This window comes from Oratosquilla oratoria, chromosome 41 (genome assembly GCF_046742065.1).
Source record: "Oratosquilla oratoria isolate Oo_2021 chromosome 41, ASM4674206v1, whole genome shotgun sequence".
NCBI lineage: Eukaryota > Metazoa > Arthropoda > Malacostraca > Stomatopoda > Squillidae > Oratosquilla > Oratosquilla oratoria.
Genome location: NC_134817.1, coordinates 38,377,913 through 38,394,730, shown reverse-complemented (window position 1 = coordinate 38,394,730; position 16,818 = coordinate 38,377,913). Strand labels below are relative to the sequence as shown.

The following is a 16,818-nucleotide window of genomic DNA, read 5'->3' as shown; positions in this document are numbered from 1 at the left end:
ATATATATATATGTATATTTATGTATATATGTATTTATATATGTATGTATTTATATATATATATATATGTATTTATATATGTGTGTATATATATATATATGTGTGTATATATATATATGTGTATATATATGTGTATATGTATATATATGTGTATATATATATATATATATATATGTGTATATATATATATATGTGTATATATATATATATACATTATACATATATACATACATATATATACATTATACATATATACATTATACATATATGTAAGCAATCACATCACCGTGATGCAAAAAATGCAAAATAACCACAGGAGAAAGGAAACTTGTAGACAGTAAGTACATTCGTATATTACATCATCATTTAGTCTGAAGATGTAATATACGAAAGTACTTACTGTCTACAAGTTTCCTTTCTCCTGTGGTTATTTTGAATTATACATATATATATATATATATACACACTATTATATATATATATATATATATACACACACACACACACACACCTATCTAGGATATACCTTGTTCACTGTACAATAAGCACAATGTACAACAACCACTCAATGAATACTTACAGCCAGCTGCTTGGGAAGATTATCGGCTACTCTGTCTAGTAACGTCCTTGTAGGCTTTTCGCCGCATAGCACGACCAACTGCACTAGTGTGTCACCCCTCAGCAACAACCCCTTTGCCAAAATGCCCACGCGCATAACCCCCTTCAGCATTCTTGGAGGGCCATCATCCTTCTTCTCACTAAATTGTAGAGAAATTGGGTATTTCTTAATATGGAACACATAAGTCAATAATGATCCACAGACTGCATCCACTATCTTACCATGTCCACCATTAAGCAGAACTGTACACTATGAAGGAACTATATCACCTATCAAAATCTAATGTATAGTTTTAATGATATGTACTGTACTTTTCATCAATATATAATTATCTTGACAGCTTGATAACTTAATATGGAGTTATCCCTTAGATTACAAAGAAAATTTATTCTTATCCTTAATGCAAAGGCCTGGTCACCCTCACCCATCCTTCTTCTCTTCTCCTTCTTTGGGTTCTTTCTTCTCTTCTTTGACCTTTGGTTGATCTTTGGGAGCATCCACCTCTGCTAAATAATCGGACACCATTTTAAGAGCCTTTTCGGTGTTGGAAACAATTTTCTGAATGGACGCCAGTTCTTCTTCCTTGGGATAAATCTCTGCATGCTTTGCAATGACATGTCTATCATCACTGGAATCAGGACGGCGCATGTGCTGTTGTACACGGAAAGAATAAACAAATTAATAAATAAAACCATCCTCACCCTAAACAGCAAATATATAAAATGGGCAAAACATCTAAAAGATTAAAACTAAAGATGACAACACAAACTTCAACTGTACATTACTGAGTACCTCTGCTTTCCACAATTTTTAATCTTTATTCACCGATTCTTTCCATGTGTCCAAACTATTCCAATATAACACTAGTAATCATAGTAGTAGCAATAATAATAATAATAATGAAAACGGGATAGGGATAGGGGAGAGAAAAAGTAAAGTTGGGAGATAGGTGAAAAGTTGTGGAGAGATGGAACTTAAAAGGAATCTTAGAGAATGAGAAAAGCTACAGTTATGCAGAAAGACTGAGTGATGCTTAAAAAGAAAAGAGAAAAAAAAGGGGGGGTATGAGATGGGGAAGGGATGTAGGGGTAAGGATGGTGGGAGAACAGACTGGAAAGGTGTGGAGTAGGAGAAATCTATCTATACACCAAGGCGCTTCCCCTTTATATGAAAGGTTGAGGCAAAGTGGAAAAAGAGAGGGAAAAAAAAAAGAAAAAAAAAGTAAAAGTAAATAATAATAATAAAATATACATATATATTGATATTGTTTAACCCCTTCCATACGGTGCCGCACACGTAGGCGTCATGAGGAGCAAGTGGATTCGCGACACTGCCATATCGGCGTCTTGATTATATTTATTGTAGTCGCCCCTGTGTTTTTACATTCTCCCAAATGCGCCCTGAATCCCATTCTCTGTGGTTTTCAAAATTCGCGGGTGAAAGAGAGAACGATCGATATAAGCGGTGACTATTTTATGATGCGAATATTATTACGTTACGTCATACGGCTGGCATTGGCTGCTGCCCGCGAGATTTAAGTCCCGTACTGAAGTGGTTAACGTCACAAACTCCCCCTATCAGAAGGCTAGGACGGTGCCCCTCACGGAGGGCTTTGTAGCATGGAATTGAACCATGCCCTTGGTTCAATTTCACAGTTGGCAGGATTTGAACTGCCATCCCCTCGACCTTAGCTGCAGGTAACGACGCCCAACCCACTCAGCCAGCGAACCATATATATTACATGAACAAAATTATAAATATATATACAGGTAAACGTCGACTTACGATGGCATTAGGTTTCGATAGAGCCATCGTAAGACGATTTCATCGTAAGTCGATCCCCAATTTGTGTATCACTGTTCCGTGGTCACTGTACCTAGCCTACCTGTATATTAACCACCAGAGATACTGAATATAGCCTATTAATCATGTACAGTAGTTTATTTAATTATTTTTATCCTTTTTACCATATTCAAACACTATAATATGTATTTTCAGTACGGAACTTAAATCTCGCGGGCAGCAGCCAATGCCAGCCATACGACGTGACGTAATAATACTCGCATCATAAAATATAGTCACCGCTTATATCGATCGTTCTCTCTTTCACCCGCGAATTTTGAAAACCACAGAGAATGGGATTCAAGGCACATTTGAGAGAATGTAAAAACACAGGGGCGACTACAATAAATATAATCAAGACGCCGATATGGCAGCGTCGCGAATCCACTTGCTCCTCATGACGCCTACGTGTGCGGCACCGTATGGAAGGGGTTAAATTATCATATCGTCGTCGTCGTCGTCGTCATCGTAAAGTCGAACAATCGTAAGTCGCGGCCATCGTAAGTCGACGTTTACCTGTATATATAAAATCAGGGAAACTGAAAGCTCACTCGAGACTATTTAAAAAGACAAAAATAGCAAATAATTGGTATACTTCAGAACCGTGGAACAACTTTCTACACAGCATATGCAGCTGACGCAAGTGGTGGATGGATGAGTTAAGAGGGGCATTGGGAAAGAGATGGTGTCTGTTGAGGAAGGAGGAGAGAAGACAATAGGGACGAGGTTGTGTATGGACGATGCTGTGATGCATGGGAGTGGATGGGGGTTAGGGAGTACGAGTAAATAATATTTTGATGCAGCCCATAGGAATTTCTCCCAGTCTTCTCTTTTTCTACATGATTTTTCTTTTTTAAATAATTATTTAAATGAAGCAGCATTGCTGTGGATGTGCTGTCTTGTTGCATTCCATCTGACCCAGGGCAGTGGGCTAGACAGAGGGATGCCCCATCATCCAGGAGGAACCAAGAAAAGAGGGAGAGAGGGGTGGTGAATGGGAGTGGAGTGGGTAGGAATGAAATGGGTGAGTGGATTTATGCCTTTTTACTTGTGGCTACCTCCCTTGTAAGTGGGAAAAATATGGTATATGTGCAGCTGAGTAGGGGATGGGTAAAGAGAATGGGAGTATGTCACTTATAAGCCATTTTTGTGAGGTTGGCAAATTGGACATTACGTGAAAGAGAAAAAGTATGTGGGGGGGGGGGGGGGTAGAGGAGACATGAGAAAACCAAAGAGGTGAAGAGAGGAAGGTGGAGACAGAGGAGGGGGGAGAAAGAAAGGAAAAAGGTGAAAGAGAGGAAGGAGAAAGAGAGGAGAGAGAAGAGGAGAGAGAATGAGAGAAGAGGAGAGAGAATGAGAGGAGAGAAGAGGAAGGGGAAAGGAGGGAGAGAAAGAAGAAAGGAGTGAAAGAGAAGGAAGAGAAAGAGGAGAAAAGAAGGGAGAGAAGACGAGAGAGAGATGGGAGAGAAAAAGAGGAAAAGAAGAAAGGAGGGAGGATAGAGGGAAGAGAAAAGAGAGAAGAATGAGAAAAGGATGGAGGAGAGATACAAATGAGAAGAGGATAGAGGATGGAGAGGAGAGAAAAGAGACGAGAGAAAAGAGTGAGAGGAGGGTGGAAAAAGAAGAAGAGGATGGAGGAAAGAAAAGAGAGAGGAGAGACTGATAAGTGGAAGAAGCGAGAAGAAGAGGGAGAAGTGAGAAAAGGGAGATGAGGAGTGAGATGAGGGAAAAGCAAGACAAGAGAGAAGAAGTGTGTGTGCGTGGGTGGGGGGGGGTGAGAATATCAGAATGAAGGAGACTGCAAGAGACCATAAAGCTTACACTGGGTAATTCCATGTCCATTACTACTTATCATTCCCATCCATAAAATGCTCCCAGAGTGAAGAGGTTAAAGTCCTGTCCTGTTGCCTTAATATGATGACCTTGTCTGCATCCCCCTTGTTAAAATCCATGATCCACTTGAACACTTAATTAGATCACCCTGCACTCTGCATCTTGCCTGAGCATGTAAATAGGTGCCTAATCCTGTTCTCATAAGGTAAATTTCTGAGCACATATATCATTCTGGTCATTCCCCTCTGTACTGATTCTAGTGAAATGATATCCTTTCAACAGAATGGAGACCAAAACTGTACTACATAGTCAAGGATAGGTCTAACTAATGTCAGATAGTTTGACAACCTTTGCATTTTTATTCATAATGGTCCTAGCAATGACACCTAATGCTCTGTTAGCTCTATTCCTGGTGTTAATGCACTGTTTCCTGAATTCAAGGTCTGGACTCATTAGATCTCCAAAGTCTCTGGCACTCAGTTTTCACTAAAAAGGTGTCATCTAAGGTATACCTGCATTCTGGATTATGCAAACCTATGTTTAACAAACTGCACTTTGTGTTTATTAAGTCCATTTGCCATTTTCATCAACCATGTGAATAATTTATTAAGATTTTCCTACTGTATCTCATTGTCTTCTCCTGATGTAATTGGTGTCCTGTTTTATTGTATGAAAAATACAAACATCACTAGTAATCCCATTGAAGGAGGAGAAATGGGAGAGAAATGAGTAAAGGGAGGGGGAGAAGGGAGGGGGGAGAAGAGAGGGGAGAAGGAGGGAGAAGGGAGAAAGGGGAAGATGAGAAGGGCAAGTAAGGAGGAGAAGAGGGAGCATAGGGAGGAAGAAGAGGTAGGTGGGAGGCAGGAGGAAGATCATGGAGGAAGAAGATGGAAGAAGAAGAGAAGAAAGAACTGGAGGATGGTGAGAGAGAAGCGAAGAGAAAAAAAAAAGACTGATAAGAGTGGCAAGAGGAAATGGTGGAGAGGTATAAAATACACATTAAGTAGAGGCAGGAGAATGGAAGTTACAAAGAAAGAAGGGGAGGGGGAGTGATGAAGGAGATCGAGGAAGAGAAGGCACTGCGGAATGGTGAGGGGGGACACAGGGATATAGATGAAGAAAAGTAGAATGAGTGAGGAAGGAGTGAATGAATGAGAGGTGAGAGAGGGAGGGAGGGGGAGAGGTGAGAGAGGGAGGGAGGGGGAGAGGTGAGAGTGGGGAAAGTGAGGAGAGGGGGAGAGATGGAAGAGAGGAGAGGAAAGAGGGAGAAGAGAGGAGAGGAAAGAGGGAGAGGAGAGGAGAGAGAGAGGATGGGAGAGATGAGAGTAAAGAGAGGATGGGAAAGAGATGAGAGTAAAGAGAGGAGGGGAGAGAGGAGACAGAGGTAGGAGTGGGGTGGAGGGAGGAGAGGGAAGGAGGAAGGAGGGTGAAAGAGGGAGAAGGGAGAAGGAAGGAGAAAGAGAGGGAAGAGGTGAAAAGAAGAGAGGAGGAGGAGGAGGAGGAGGAGGAGGGAAAAGGAGAGAAGAAGGAGATGGGAGATGGAGAAAACAAGGGAAGAAGATGGAAGGTGGAGAAAACAAGGGAAGGAGGGTGGAGGGAAGTAATGGGAAGGAGGGTGGAGGGAAGTAATGGGAAGGAGGGAGGAGACTGAAGTAAAGAGAAGGAAGGAGAATGAGAGGGAAGGAAAATGAGGAAAGAGGGAGGAAGAAAGGAAAGGAGGGAAAAGGAAAATGTAGGATGGAGGAGAATGGAGGAGGGAGAAGAGTGAAGGAGAGTGGAAAGAGAAAGAGGGAAAAGGAGGGAGGAAAGGGTTGGAGGAAGAGGGGGCATGGGAGAGAGGAGATAGGAGTGAGGGGCCTAGGGAAATACTGAGAGGAGTGGAGAGGAGAGGAAAGAGGAGAGTGAGAGAGGAGAGTGAGAGAGGAGAGAGAGAGGAGAGAGAGAGGAGAGAGAGAGGAGAGAGAGAGGAGAGAGAGAGAGAGGAGAGAGAGAGAGAGGAGAGGAGAGAGAGAGGAGAGGAGAGAGAGAGGAGAGGAGAGAGAGAGGAGAGAGAGAGGAGAGAGAGAGGAGAGAGAGAGGAGAGAGAGGAGAGGAGAGAGAGGAGAGGAGAGAGAGAGAGAGGAGAGAGAGAGAGAGGAGAGAGAGGAGAGAGAGAGGAGAGAGAGGAGAGAGAGAGGAGAGAGAGAGGAGAGAGAGGAGAGAGAGAGGAGAGGAGAGGAGAGGAGAGGAGAGGAGAGGAAAGAGGAGAGGAAAGAGGAGAGTGAGAGAGTGGGGAGATCAAAAAGAAGAGAAAAAGGAGAGGAAGGAGAAGAGGGATGGTGGAAAACACACAGGAAGAGGGGGTATGGGAGAGAGGAGATAGGAAGAGGGGGTATGGGAGAGAGGAGATAGGAGCAAGGGGCATAGGGAGATGGAGAGGAGAGGAAAGAGGAGAGCAAGAGGAGAGGAAAGAGGAGAGCAAGAGAAGAGTGGGGAAGAGACAAAAAAGAAGAGAAAATGGGAGAGAGGAGAGAGGAGGGAGAAGAGGAGAGAGGAGGGAGAAGAGGAGAGAGGAGGGAGAAGAGGAGCGAGGAGGGAGAAGAGGAAAGGAGGGGGGGAGAAAGAGGGAGGAGAGGGATGGTGGAAGAGACATGTAAGAAGAGAGGGTATGGGAGAGAGGAGATATCAGTGAGGGGCATAGGGAGATACAGAGAGGAGAGGAAAGAGAGGAAAGAGTAGAGCAAGAAGAGTGAAAGAGGAGTGGGGACGATACAAAAAAGAAGATAAAATGAGAGAGAGAAGGGCGATGAGGGAAGGAGGGAGGAGAGGGATGGTGGAGGAGACATGCAGGAAGAGGGGGTATGGGAGAGAGGAGATAGGAGTGAGGGGCAGAGGGAGATACAGAGAGGTGAGAAGAGAGGAAAGAGGAGTGGGGAGATGAAAAAGAATAAAGAAAGGAGAGAGAAGAGTGAAGAAGGGAGAAGAGAGAAAGAGGGAGAAGGAGGGAGGAGAGTGATGGAAGAGACATGTAGGAAGAGGGTGTATGGGAAAGATGAGATAGGAGTGAGGGGCATAGGGAGATACAGAGAGGAGAGGTGAGGAGAGGAGAGGAGAGGAGAGGAGAGGTGAGGAAAGATATAAGAACATGAGAGGAGAGAGTGGGGAGAAGAGAAAGAAGTGAAAGTGGAGACAGAGGGAGAAGACACAAAGGGATGGGGAAGAGAGGAGAAAGGGAAGTGGGGAGAGAGGGAAGAGAGAAGGAAAGGGAGTATCAAGGAAAAAGAGGGAATACGCAGAAGAAAGGACAGCAGAAGGAGAGGGATAAGAGGTGAATGAAATGGAGGATAGGTTGATGAGAGGGAGGGATGAGAGACAGAGGAGAGGAGAAAAGAGGGGCAGGGGAGAGGGAGGAAAATGAGCAATGGAGGAAAGTGAGAGAGGGAGGAAAATGAGCAATGGAGGAAAGTGATTGAGGGAGGAAAATGAGAATGTAGGAAAGACAGAGTGAGAGATAAATGAGAGCAAGGGAGGAAAGTGAGAGGGAGGAAAGAAAGAGGCAAAAGGGAGAGGGAGGAAAGAAAGAGGCAAAAGGGAGAGGGAGGAAAGAAAGGCAAAAGGGAGAGGAAGGAAAGAGGGGAGCAAAAGGGAGAGGAAGGAAAGAGGGGGGCAAAAGGGAGAGGAAGGAAAGAGGGGGGCAAAAGGGAGAGGAAGGAAAGAGGGGGGCAAAAGGGAGAGGAAGGAAAGAGGGGACAAAAGGGAGAGGAAGGAAAGAGGGGACAAAAGGGAGAGGAAGGAAAGAGGGGACAAAAGGGAGAGGAAGGAAAGAGGGGACAAAAGGGAGAGGAAGGAAAGGGGGGGGCAAAAGGGAGAGGAAGGAAAGAGGGGGTTGAAAAGAGTGGAAAAGAGAGGAAAGAGAAAGGAGTAGAGATAGTGAGGAGAGGAAAGGAGAAAGGAAAGAATGATTTAAAAGTACAATTTGAAACGAGAAAGTGGACAAAGAAGAAACAAGAGGAAATAAAGAAAAAATGAGGAGAGGGAGGGAAGGGAATGGAGAGGGGGGAGAGGGGAGTGAAATATATATATATATATATCTATATATATATATTTATATATATATATATATATATAAAATAAATAAATAAATAAATTGTTGTAGGGGAAGGAGAGAAAGAGAAGAGGTAGAGAGAAATGTACAAGTGAGAAAGGAGTTCGAGTGAGAAAGGGAGAAGTAGAGGGAAAGAGTGTGAGGGGGGAGAGTGAATGATATTTCTATTACCATCATGGGAGGCATCCCAGGCACAAATGGAGGTCGTGGTACTCCTGGGGGAGGCATGGGTGGTGGCATGTTTGAATGTGGTGTGCGGTTGTACCGCCTGAACCATTCAATATGTTCACATTCCTCTTCATATCTTCGTCTCTCTTCCCAGTACCATCTCTCTTCTTCCTCCAATAATCTCTCCTCTTCGCGGCGACGCCACATTTCTTCACGAAGCTGGAACGAGAGAGAAGAAGTGACAAACCTTTTTCACTACATCTACTATCACCACAGTGTCTTAACCCATTCTTTTTGTATTTTCCATTTTGGCAAATGCAAGACATACTCATTCAACAGGAGGGTCAGGTGTGGTGGGGGTGGAGGGTTAGGGATACATTCTTGCTATAAAATGGTCCTGGTCACGTGGCAATGATAAAGGTGACATAGCTCACAACACAATATTCACTGTCACACTTCCTATGCTAAACCAGTCAGACGACAAATAAAAAACAGAACTGTCCCACTTCTAAACACAAAGCAAATAAAAACAACCACAGACAAACAGGAAACTGGGGCTAATCACCATACAAATTACAAAGATCTACAACCCTCCCCAATTCAACTACATCACCACATGTTGAGCAATGTCACAAACATCACCACCCCATGTGGCTAACCCAACCAGAGGTGACACTTAAAGACCAATTCTTCACCCAAAAGAAGCTGAACTCCAATCCTTCAATCGGGGACCCCCACACAAACACAACCGAAGGGCAACATCTAGAGATACTTCCAAACGATTACTCTCATTCCACCTACAAACAACTTCATTTACCCTGCAACAAACAATAAAAATCAAAGCAACAATACTGTCACCTAACAAACAGAAAATAAAAAATTACACTATGAAAACAAAACCCTATCTGAACATATAAAAGGAACAGTGCAATACAAGTAACCATTTCTTGTAAAAATGGTTCAATTAATCAATCAGCCATCTGAAATCCACTGCCTCTCTCAATCTTATCCACATGTTGCACAACTGCACAAACTTCTGTTAACTTATATTTCATCTCTCTACACATTTAGGGTGGTGTCCCTATTCCACATTTTCCATCTCACGGCATCCAATCAGTAATACATTTGCACAATCTCATGGTAGCAATAGACAACATTACATCCATTTAAGCAGTTTGCCCTGTATTCCTCCTTCAGTTTCTAATTTCTTAAGCAACTTCTTATGTGGTACTTTGTCAAAAGCTTTTTTTAGGTCTAGAAATGCACAAACAGTCCATCCATCTCTTTCTTGTATTATATCTATTAGCCTTGAATAGAAACATATTAAATTAGTGACGCATGATTGTCCTTGTCTGAATCCAAATTGCCTTGCCTTGCACGCTGTTTTTTTCTAAATATTTTACCCATTTACTTTTGATATTCTCACATATTTTTGCTATTGTACTTGTTAGAGAGACTGGTCTATATTTGGTACGGTCTTCTTTATTTCCTCCTTTATATATAGGTACTATATTTCCTTTTTTCCAATCTTCTGAAACTTTTCCTTCTTTCAAGGAACTGTTTATTATGCTATGTATTTTGTCTGCCAGTTCATTTCTGCATTCTTTCAAAATCCAGTTTGCTATTTCATCTGGTCCATGCGATTTTCTAACATCAAGATTACTCAAGTGTTTCATTATTTCATTCTTTGTTACTTCTATTTCTTTCATAGGGGGGACTTTCTCTTTCCATTCAATCTCTTCTGGTTGTATATTCTCCCTTGTAAACACAGATTTAAAATGCTTGTTCATTATTTCCGCCATTTCTATTTCTTCTGTGTATTCAACTCCTTGTCTTAATTTCTCCAAGTCTTGTTTGTTTTTCAGTTTGTTGTTTACAAATCTGTAGAATAGTTTTGGTTGATCTTTACATTTTTCTATGACATCTTTTTCATATTTTCTCTTTTCCTCTCTGCACGTTTGTACATATTCATTTTTATAACAAGTATATATTTTCCATTTTTCAGGTCTTTTGTCTTTCTTCCATTTCGTCCAAGCTGTGTCTCTTTAGTCTTTTAACACTCTACAACTTTTGTGCTTCATTATTTCAGGTTCATCTTCCTGAACTAATTCTAGTAAACTGCTTACTTTTTCTTTTTCCTCACTGATTCTTGCAGTTCTATCTAGGTTATGTTTCTCTTCCATTCCTAATATAATTATACATTCGTGTGTGTGTGTGCACATGTGCGCAAGTGCATGTTAGACGAGGCAACAAACGGCTGCAGAGTGGTGTTGGCAGGGGTGCAGTTACATAAGCAGACTGGGTATGCTGCACCTGTAACCACTGAACATGTTCAAGCTTGGGTTGACTACACATCAGCCAACTCTCCCACATTTTAAGACCTAATGTTCATAAAATAAGGCAACTTTATGATAACTTTGAAAAACACCCTAATTTGCAAAAAGTTTGCTACAGAGGTACTGTAGATACACATATATAGTTATAACAAAGTGTAATGTACTACAAAGTATTTTACAGTACCGTTCTGTACATGTCATGCAGTAAAGATGTAGCCACAATAAGTTTCTCAGATGCTGCATCCAATACCAATAGGTAGTTTAAAAGAAATATGGCATTCATTATACCACACTCATTCTTTGCCATCTTCTCTTTTTTTATAATGAACTGTGGTAGTTCAGATGGAAAATGGCATTCATTATATCCAAAAATTGCTATAACAATGTTGATATATCAATAGTTCTTTAAAAATATATATCATAGACATCATCAATGACAAATTGACAACTTCTTCAATGGAAGACTGTGCAGAGTACTCTGATAAAACATAATTTCTAGGACAAAATGACTGTACAACAAAACACCCCACTCCTAAGAGGCAATACTCTCACTAATTTACTGAACCTCTTAACAAGTCATCTCCCAACACCAGTTACCCAAGCACAAGACCAAAGCACTAACCTACACAAATGACTCATCTTAGCAACAACAAAATGGGTGTTAAAAACACCTAAGCTTACCTAATCAATGTAGAACAATGACCTAGGAATAGAATGGTGGCTTTCCCCAGATCTCATCAGTAACATAGCTCACTCCAAACAACAATAGACCAAAGATACATTCAATACTAAAATGAAATTATCAAACCATTCCATTCAAAATTGAATACAAAAATACATTAAATAAACACAGTTAAACACAGGATTTGGTCAACAGAAAAAACTCGTCAGCTAACAAACTTCCTGAGAACCAAACGTTGGAAGTTACATGATTACAATCATGAACAGATGCATTACAAATTATACAAAAAGCATTGTAAATCCTCCCCATGGACCATCATATGGACTGGTACAAAGACTTTAAAAGTCCTCAACCCTATTCATTCACTTTATTTCATTAGACAAGCGCAACAAAAACTCCATCAGCACCATGCTCGAACATCTACATGAGCCTACCTCTTGCAACACACAATACATTCATACAATGTATGAATGTATTGTGTGTCATATTCTTATTCAGATTGCAAAACAACTACCAAACATCCATCTCCAAACTTCCAGACATTAATGCTACACAAAAATCCCTCCTAAGAGAAACAAGGGCCACACTAGCATGACTGCATCCTGGTAGTCACCCAGCACAAAGACAATACCAACACATAAAAGGCCTGGCTGGCTACAGAAGCAATATGCTCCATGTGCAACCTTCACAAAGATATTGTCTAATTTTGTACTGCCCCACCCTAACCATACCCAACACAAAATTTCTTCTTCTGAGTAACTTATGGACCAAACTGGGGATTGTTGCTGGTTATATGGGAGATGAGGGTCTTTTGCATGAGAAACTTGAGGCAAGTGTGCAACTGATCTTTGTCTAATTTTCTTGCCCAACTCATTTCCCCTCCTTTTAATACCACCACCCTTTCCTTCATTCTAATCTGTTCTTTTATTACACCCAGTAACCATGCATTAGTTACAAATACAAAAAACCAGAAAAGAAAACAAAGAGCATCAATGAAATCGATCAAGATAGCAAAGCCACTCCACTTTCACCCACACAATGTTTTACCAGCAAGATCTGAAGCAGTTTTAGTTGTAGTTGAACACACAAACATTTATAAGCAGGCTTTTCTTAACCACACCATTGCAGCAGTCCTGAGTAAATCACACCCTCCACCTCATATGTCCATGTAGTGAAATGCCTGTTCAATAGTTTGTAAGTTGCCTCTAACCTGCTAGATATATTTTTTCAAATATAAAATTTCCATAACCATCACTGCAAGACCTCTCAACCTTTGCTTTTTTAATTCATCATTCCTTACACTAATTAGTGAGTATACACTTGTACCAATTCCCAATATTTTTTTCCACATTTGGTTCTCACACACAGTCTATATCTTGTGACAATTTGCCAATTATATTTTTTATTCTTTTCATAATCTTTGCATTGTCAGCAAACCTGATAGTCAAGCTTGTCAGTGCCTATCTTGTTAACATTGATGAAGCCATCCCTACTGTTTGTACGGACTCTTGCTAATCAATGCAGTCCATCCTGCCATCTTCATTACTGTTCTTATGGGTTTTTTCTGGAATTCTCTATCCAATCAAAGATCTTGCCTTTAAGTCGTTGCTTGTCCTCCAACTTTATCCATTTTCAATTTTCTGCATCATCCTCCTCTCATAGCAGATTTGACTGCATTTGGATGCTCATGTTGCATTATCTTTAAATTTCTAGATTTGTGTTTCCACTCCCACCACCATCCCTCAATTTCACTATGCCACCAACTTTCATTTGCCAACTATATGGTCAAAGCATCTTTTAAAGTTTGGGTCTCTCTTGCATTCAATGACAAGATTGATCCACTCCACACATTCATTCCATCTTTCATCTCCGTACATGATCTTAAAGAGTGAGCAAGCGAGTGATTATGTGTGCATATGTGCTTGCATGTACAGCTGCACAGAAAACTATCGTTAGTAAATCACGCTAATCATTTTGACACAAAACAACGAAACTATTTGAGACAAGTTGAAGTCTCCATCGGAAATAAGATTATCATGTCATAGTGAATCCATATGAACTCCGGACCTATTATTCGATTCATATTCATTCAGAAGGAATTCGAACAATTCGAACCCCAGAAATACCAACCCTTCGGTATCATAAGGTTATGTTCATTAGCGAATGTTTCGACACCCCTACTAACGATAGTTTTCTGTGTAGCTGTACACAATAGCACAATTTCTGTTCTACTCAACTTCCATAGGAACAAGTTGATTCTTAACATCCCAACTATACTTCCCCCAACAAGTTCAGGAAATAGTTTACCCTTCCTAAGTCAATCATCACAGCAAATACACACTGTGCTAAAGATAAACTTTAAATTAACCAGCAGGTTTACTCCAACTATGAAACTAGATTAACCAGCAGGTTTACTCCAACTATGAAACTAGATTAACCAGCAGGTTTACTCCAACTATGAAACCAAGTGTTTGCACAAAACCCAGATGGAGCTGATGTTGGGGGCTTCCCAAACATGTCAGGTAGTGCAGACACAAATCATTCACAGAAAACAGCTCAATAAGTAGCATATAAACATTTGTACACTTTTGGTTGTCATACAGTATACCCATTTAATGAAAATATAAACATCTACATTCCACATTTAATTCTTCCACACACTAGGAAACCCACATTAAGTTACCTGCCTATATATCCAGTGACAGGACAAAGTTCTATCGCCAAGCAAAATGTAAATGGTAAATACATGCACTAACAGGGAGGGGGAGGGAGTGGGACCTTAAAGGAGATATTAAAAGTATCAGTAATACTTTTGACTGCAACATCACTGGAAAACTGGGTGATCTTTATATGTTGACTTGTTTCCAAAGTATAAGTCCATATTCTGTGCAGAATATTCAGAACAGTGGCAAGCCACATCCTTGCCATGAGTGTACTGCCTTGACTGAACATCTTGGCCCTAGTGCCAGGCTAGGCTACCTCTGCCAAGAAAAAATCAATCTATTTTTGAACTGCTAAAACCTTCTCATCACTTCACTTTTACATTATATGCAAGAAAAATAAATAAAAAATAAATAAAATAATAATAATAATAATAATAATAATAATAATAATAATAATAATAATAATAAGCAAGCTCACTACCTAAACAATTCAGAACTAATGGGAGGGGAAAAAATCCTTTATGTAGTTTTCACTAACCTGCCAAAAATTCAATGTAGGTCCTTCCATTTCACTAAATAAAAAATACATGACATCTTAAAAAAAAAATAATAATAATAAATAAATAAAGTTCAAAACATCTTTCGTTTTATTTATACTATCCACAGTATCACCCCCTTCAACATGGTTGCATATCTCGATATAACTTAATTATCAGAAAAAAAAAAAAAAAAAAAAAAAAAAAAAAAAAAAAATATGACACCAGATTTGCTGTCGTTAGTTGGAACTGACTGACTACTCAGAATGAAATAGATTGGGACAAGTTTTTGTCCTGTATTAGACTGAAAACTGATGAGGAATGTTGCACGTATTGGTCCATCGCACTGTCATTGAAACCCCTGAAGTACTGAATGCATAAAACTTGAGTCATTGCCTCAAATGGAGTGGGAAATGAGTGGAGGTGGGAAAAGTGTGGGAGCAAGAGAGGAGTGTGTGAAAGGTGTGGGAGATGGAGACGAGTTGGAAAGGAATGGGAGCAGGAAACTGAGTGAGGGAGGAGAGTGGGAGGAGAGTGGGAGGGGATGAGAAGGGAAAGGGAGGGGATGAGAAGGGAAAGGGAGGGGATGAGAAGGGAAAGGGAGGGGATGAGGGAGGGGGAGGGGATGAGGGAGGGGGAAGGGAAAGGGAGGGGATGAGGGAGGGGGAAGGGAAAGGAAGAGGGAGGGGGAAGGGAAAGGAAGAGGGAGGGGGAAGGGAAAGGAAGAGGGAGGGGGAAGGGAAAGGAAGAGGGAGGGGGAAGGGAAAGGGAAAGGGAGGGGAAGAGGGAGGGGGAAGAGGGAGAAGGGAGGGGAAGAGGGAGAAGGGAGGGGAAGGGAGAGGAGAGGGGAGGGAGAGGAGAGGGGAGGGAAAGGGAGAGGAGAGGGGAGGGAAAGGGAAAGGGGGGAGGGAAAGGGGGGAGGGAAAGGGAAAGGGGGGAGGGAAAGGGAAAGGGGGGAGGGAAAGGGAAAGGGGGGAGGGAAAGGAAAGGGGGGAGGGAAAGGAAAGGGGGGAGGGAAAGGAAAGGGGGGAGGGAAAGGAAAGGGGGGAGGGAAAGGAAAGGGGGGAGGGAAAGGAAAGGGGGGAGGGAAAGGAAAGGGGGGGAAGGAAAGGGGGGAGGGAAAGGAGAGGGGGGAGGGAAAGGAGAGGGGGGAGGGAAAGGAAAGGGGGAGGGAAAGGAAAGGGGGAGAGAAAGGGGGAGGGGAGAGAAAGGAGGGAGGGGAGAGAAAGGGGGGAGGGGAGAGAAAGGGGGGAGGGGAGAGAAAGGGGGGAGGGGAGAGAAAGGGGGGAGGGGAGAGAAGGGGAGGGGAGGGAAAGGGAATGAAATGGGGAGGGGAGGGAGAGGGAATGAAAAGGGGAGGGGAGGGAGAGGGAATGAAAAGGGGGAGAGAAAGGGGAGGGGAGGGAAAGGAAAGGGGGAGGGGAGAGAAAGGGGGAGGGGAGGGAAAGGAAAGGGGGAGAGAAAGGGGGAGGGGAGGGAAAGGAAAGGGGGAGAGAAAGGGGGGAGGGGAGGGAAAGGAAAGGGGGAGAGAAAGGGGGAGGGGAGAGAAAGGGGGGAGGGAAAGGAAAGGGGGAGAGAAGGGGGGAGGGGGGAAAGAAGGAAAGGGGGGAGGGGAGGAGGGGGGAGGGGGGGAGGGGGGGAGAGGGGGGAGGGGGAGGGAGAGGGGGAGGGGGGGGAGGGGAGGGAGGGGGGGGAGGGGAGGGGGGGGGGGAGAGGGGGGAGGGGAGGGAAAGGAAAGGGGGAGAGAAAGGGGGAGGGGAGAGAAAGGGGGGAGGGAAAGGAAAGGGGGAGAGAAAGGGGGGGAGGGTAGAGAAAGGGGGAGGGGGGGGGGAGGGGGGAGGGGAGGAGGGGGGGGGGGGAGGGGGAGGGGGAGGGGGGGAGAGGGAGGGAGAGGGGGAGGGGGGAGGGACAGGGAGGGAGAGGGGGAGGAGAGTGGAGGGGGGGGGAGGGGGGAGGGGGGGGAAGGGGAGGGGAGGGAGAGGGGAGGGAGAGGGGGAGGGAGAGTGGGAGGGGTGGGAGGAGAGTGGGAGGGAGAGGGGAAGGAGGGGGAGGAGA

General features: G+C 42.9%; 1 protein-coding gene across 5 annotated transcripts in view; it reads right to left on the bottom strand.

Moving 5' to 3' along the window:
- Positions 1-16,818, bottom strand: part of Zn72D (Zinc-finger protein 72D) — a 115,262-nt gene that overhangs the window by 26,032 nt on the left and 72,412 nt on the right. For all 5 annotated transcript variants that reach the window (XM_076178629.1, XM_076178632.1, XM_076178630.1 and 2 more), the window contains exons 7-9: positions 8,550-8,765; positions 1,044-1,270; positions 581-758 (exon numbers count right to left, since the gene is read on the bottom strand). In XM_076178629.1, the coding sequence (XP_076034744.1) occupies positions 581-758; positions 1,044-1,270; positions 8,550-8,765 (621 nt within the window). The remainder of the gene's footprint in view (positions 1-580; positions 759-1,043; positions 1,271-8,549; positions 8,766-16,818) is intronic.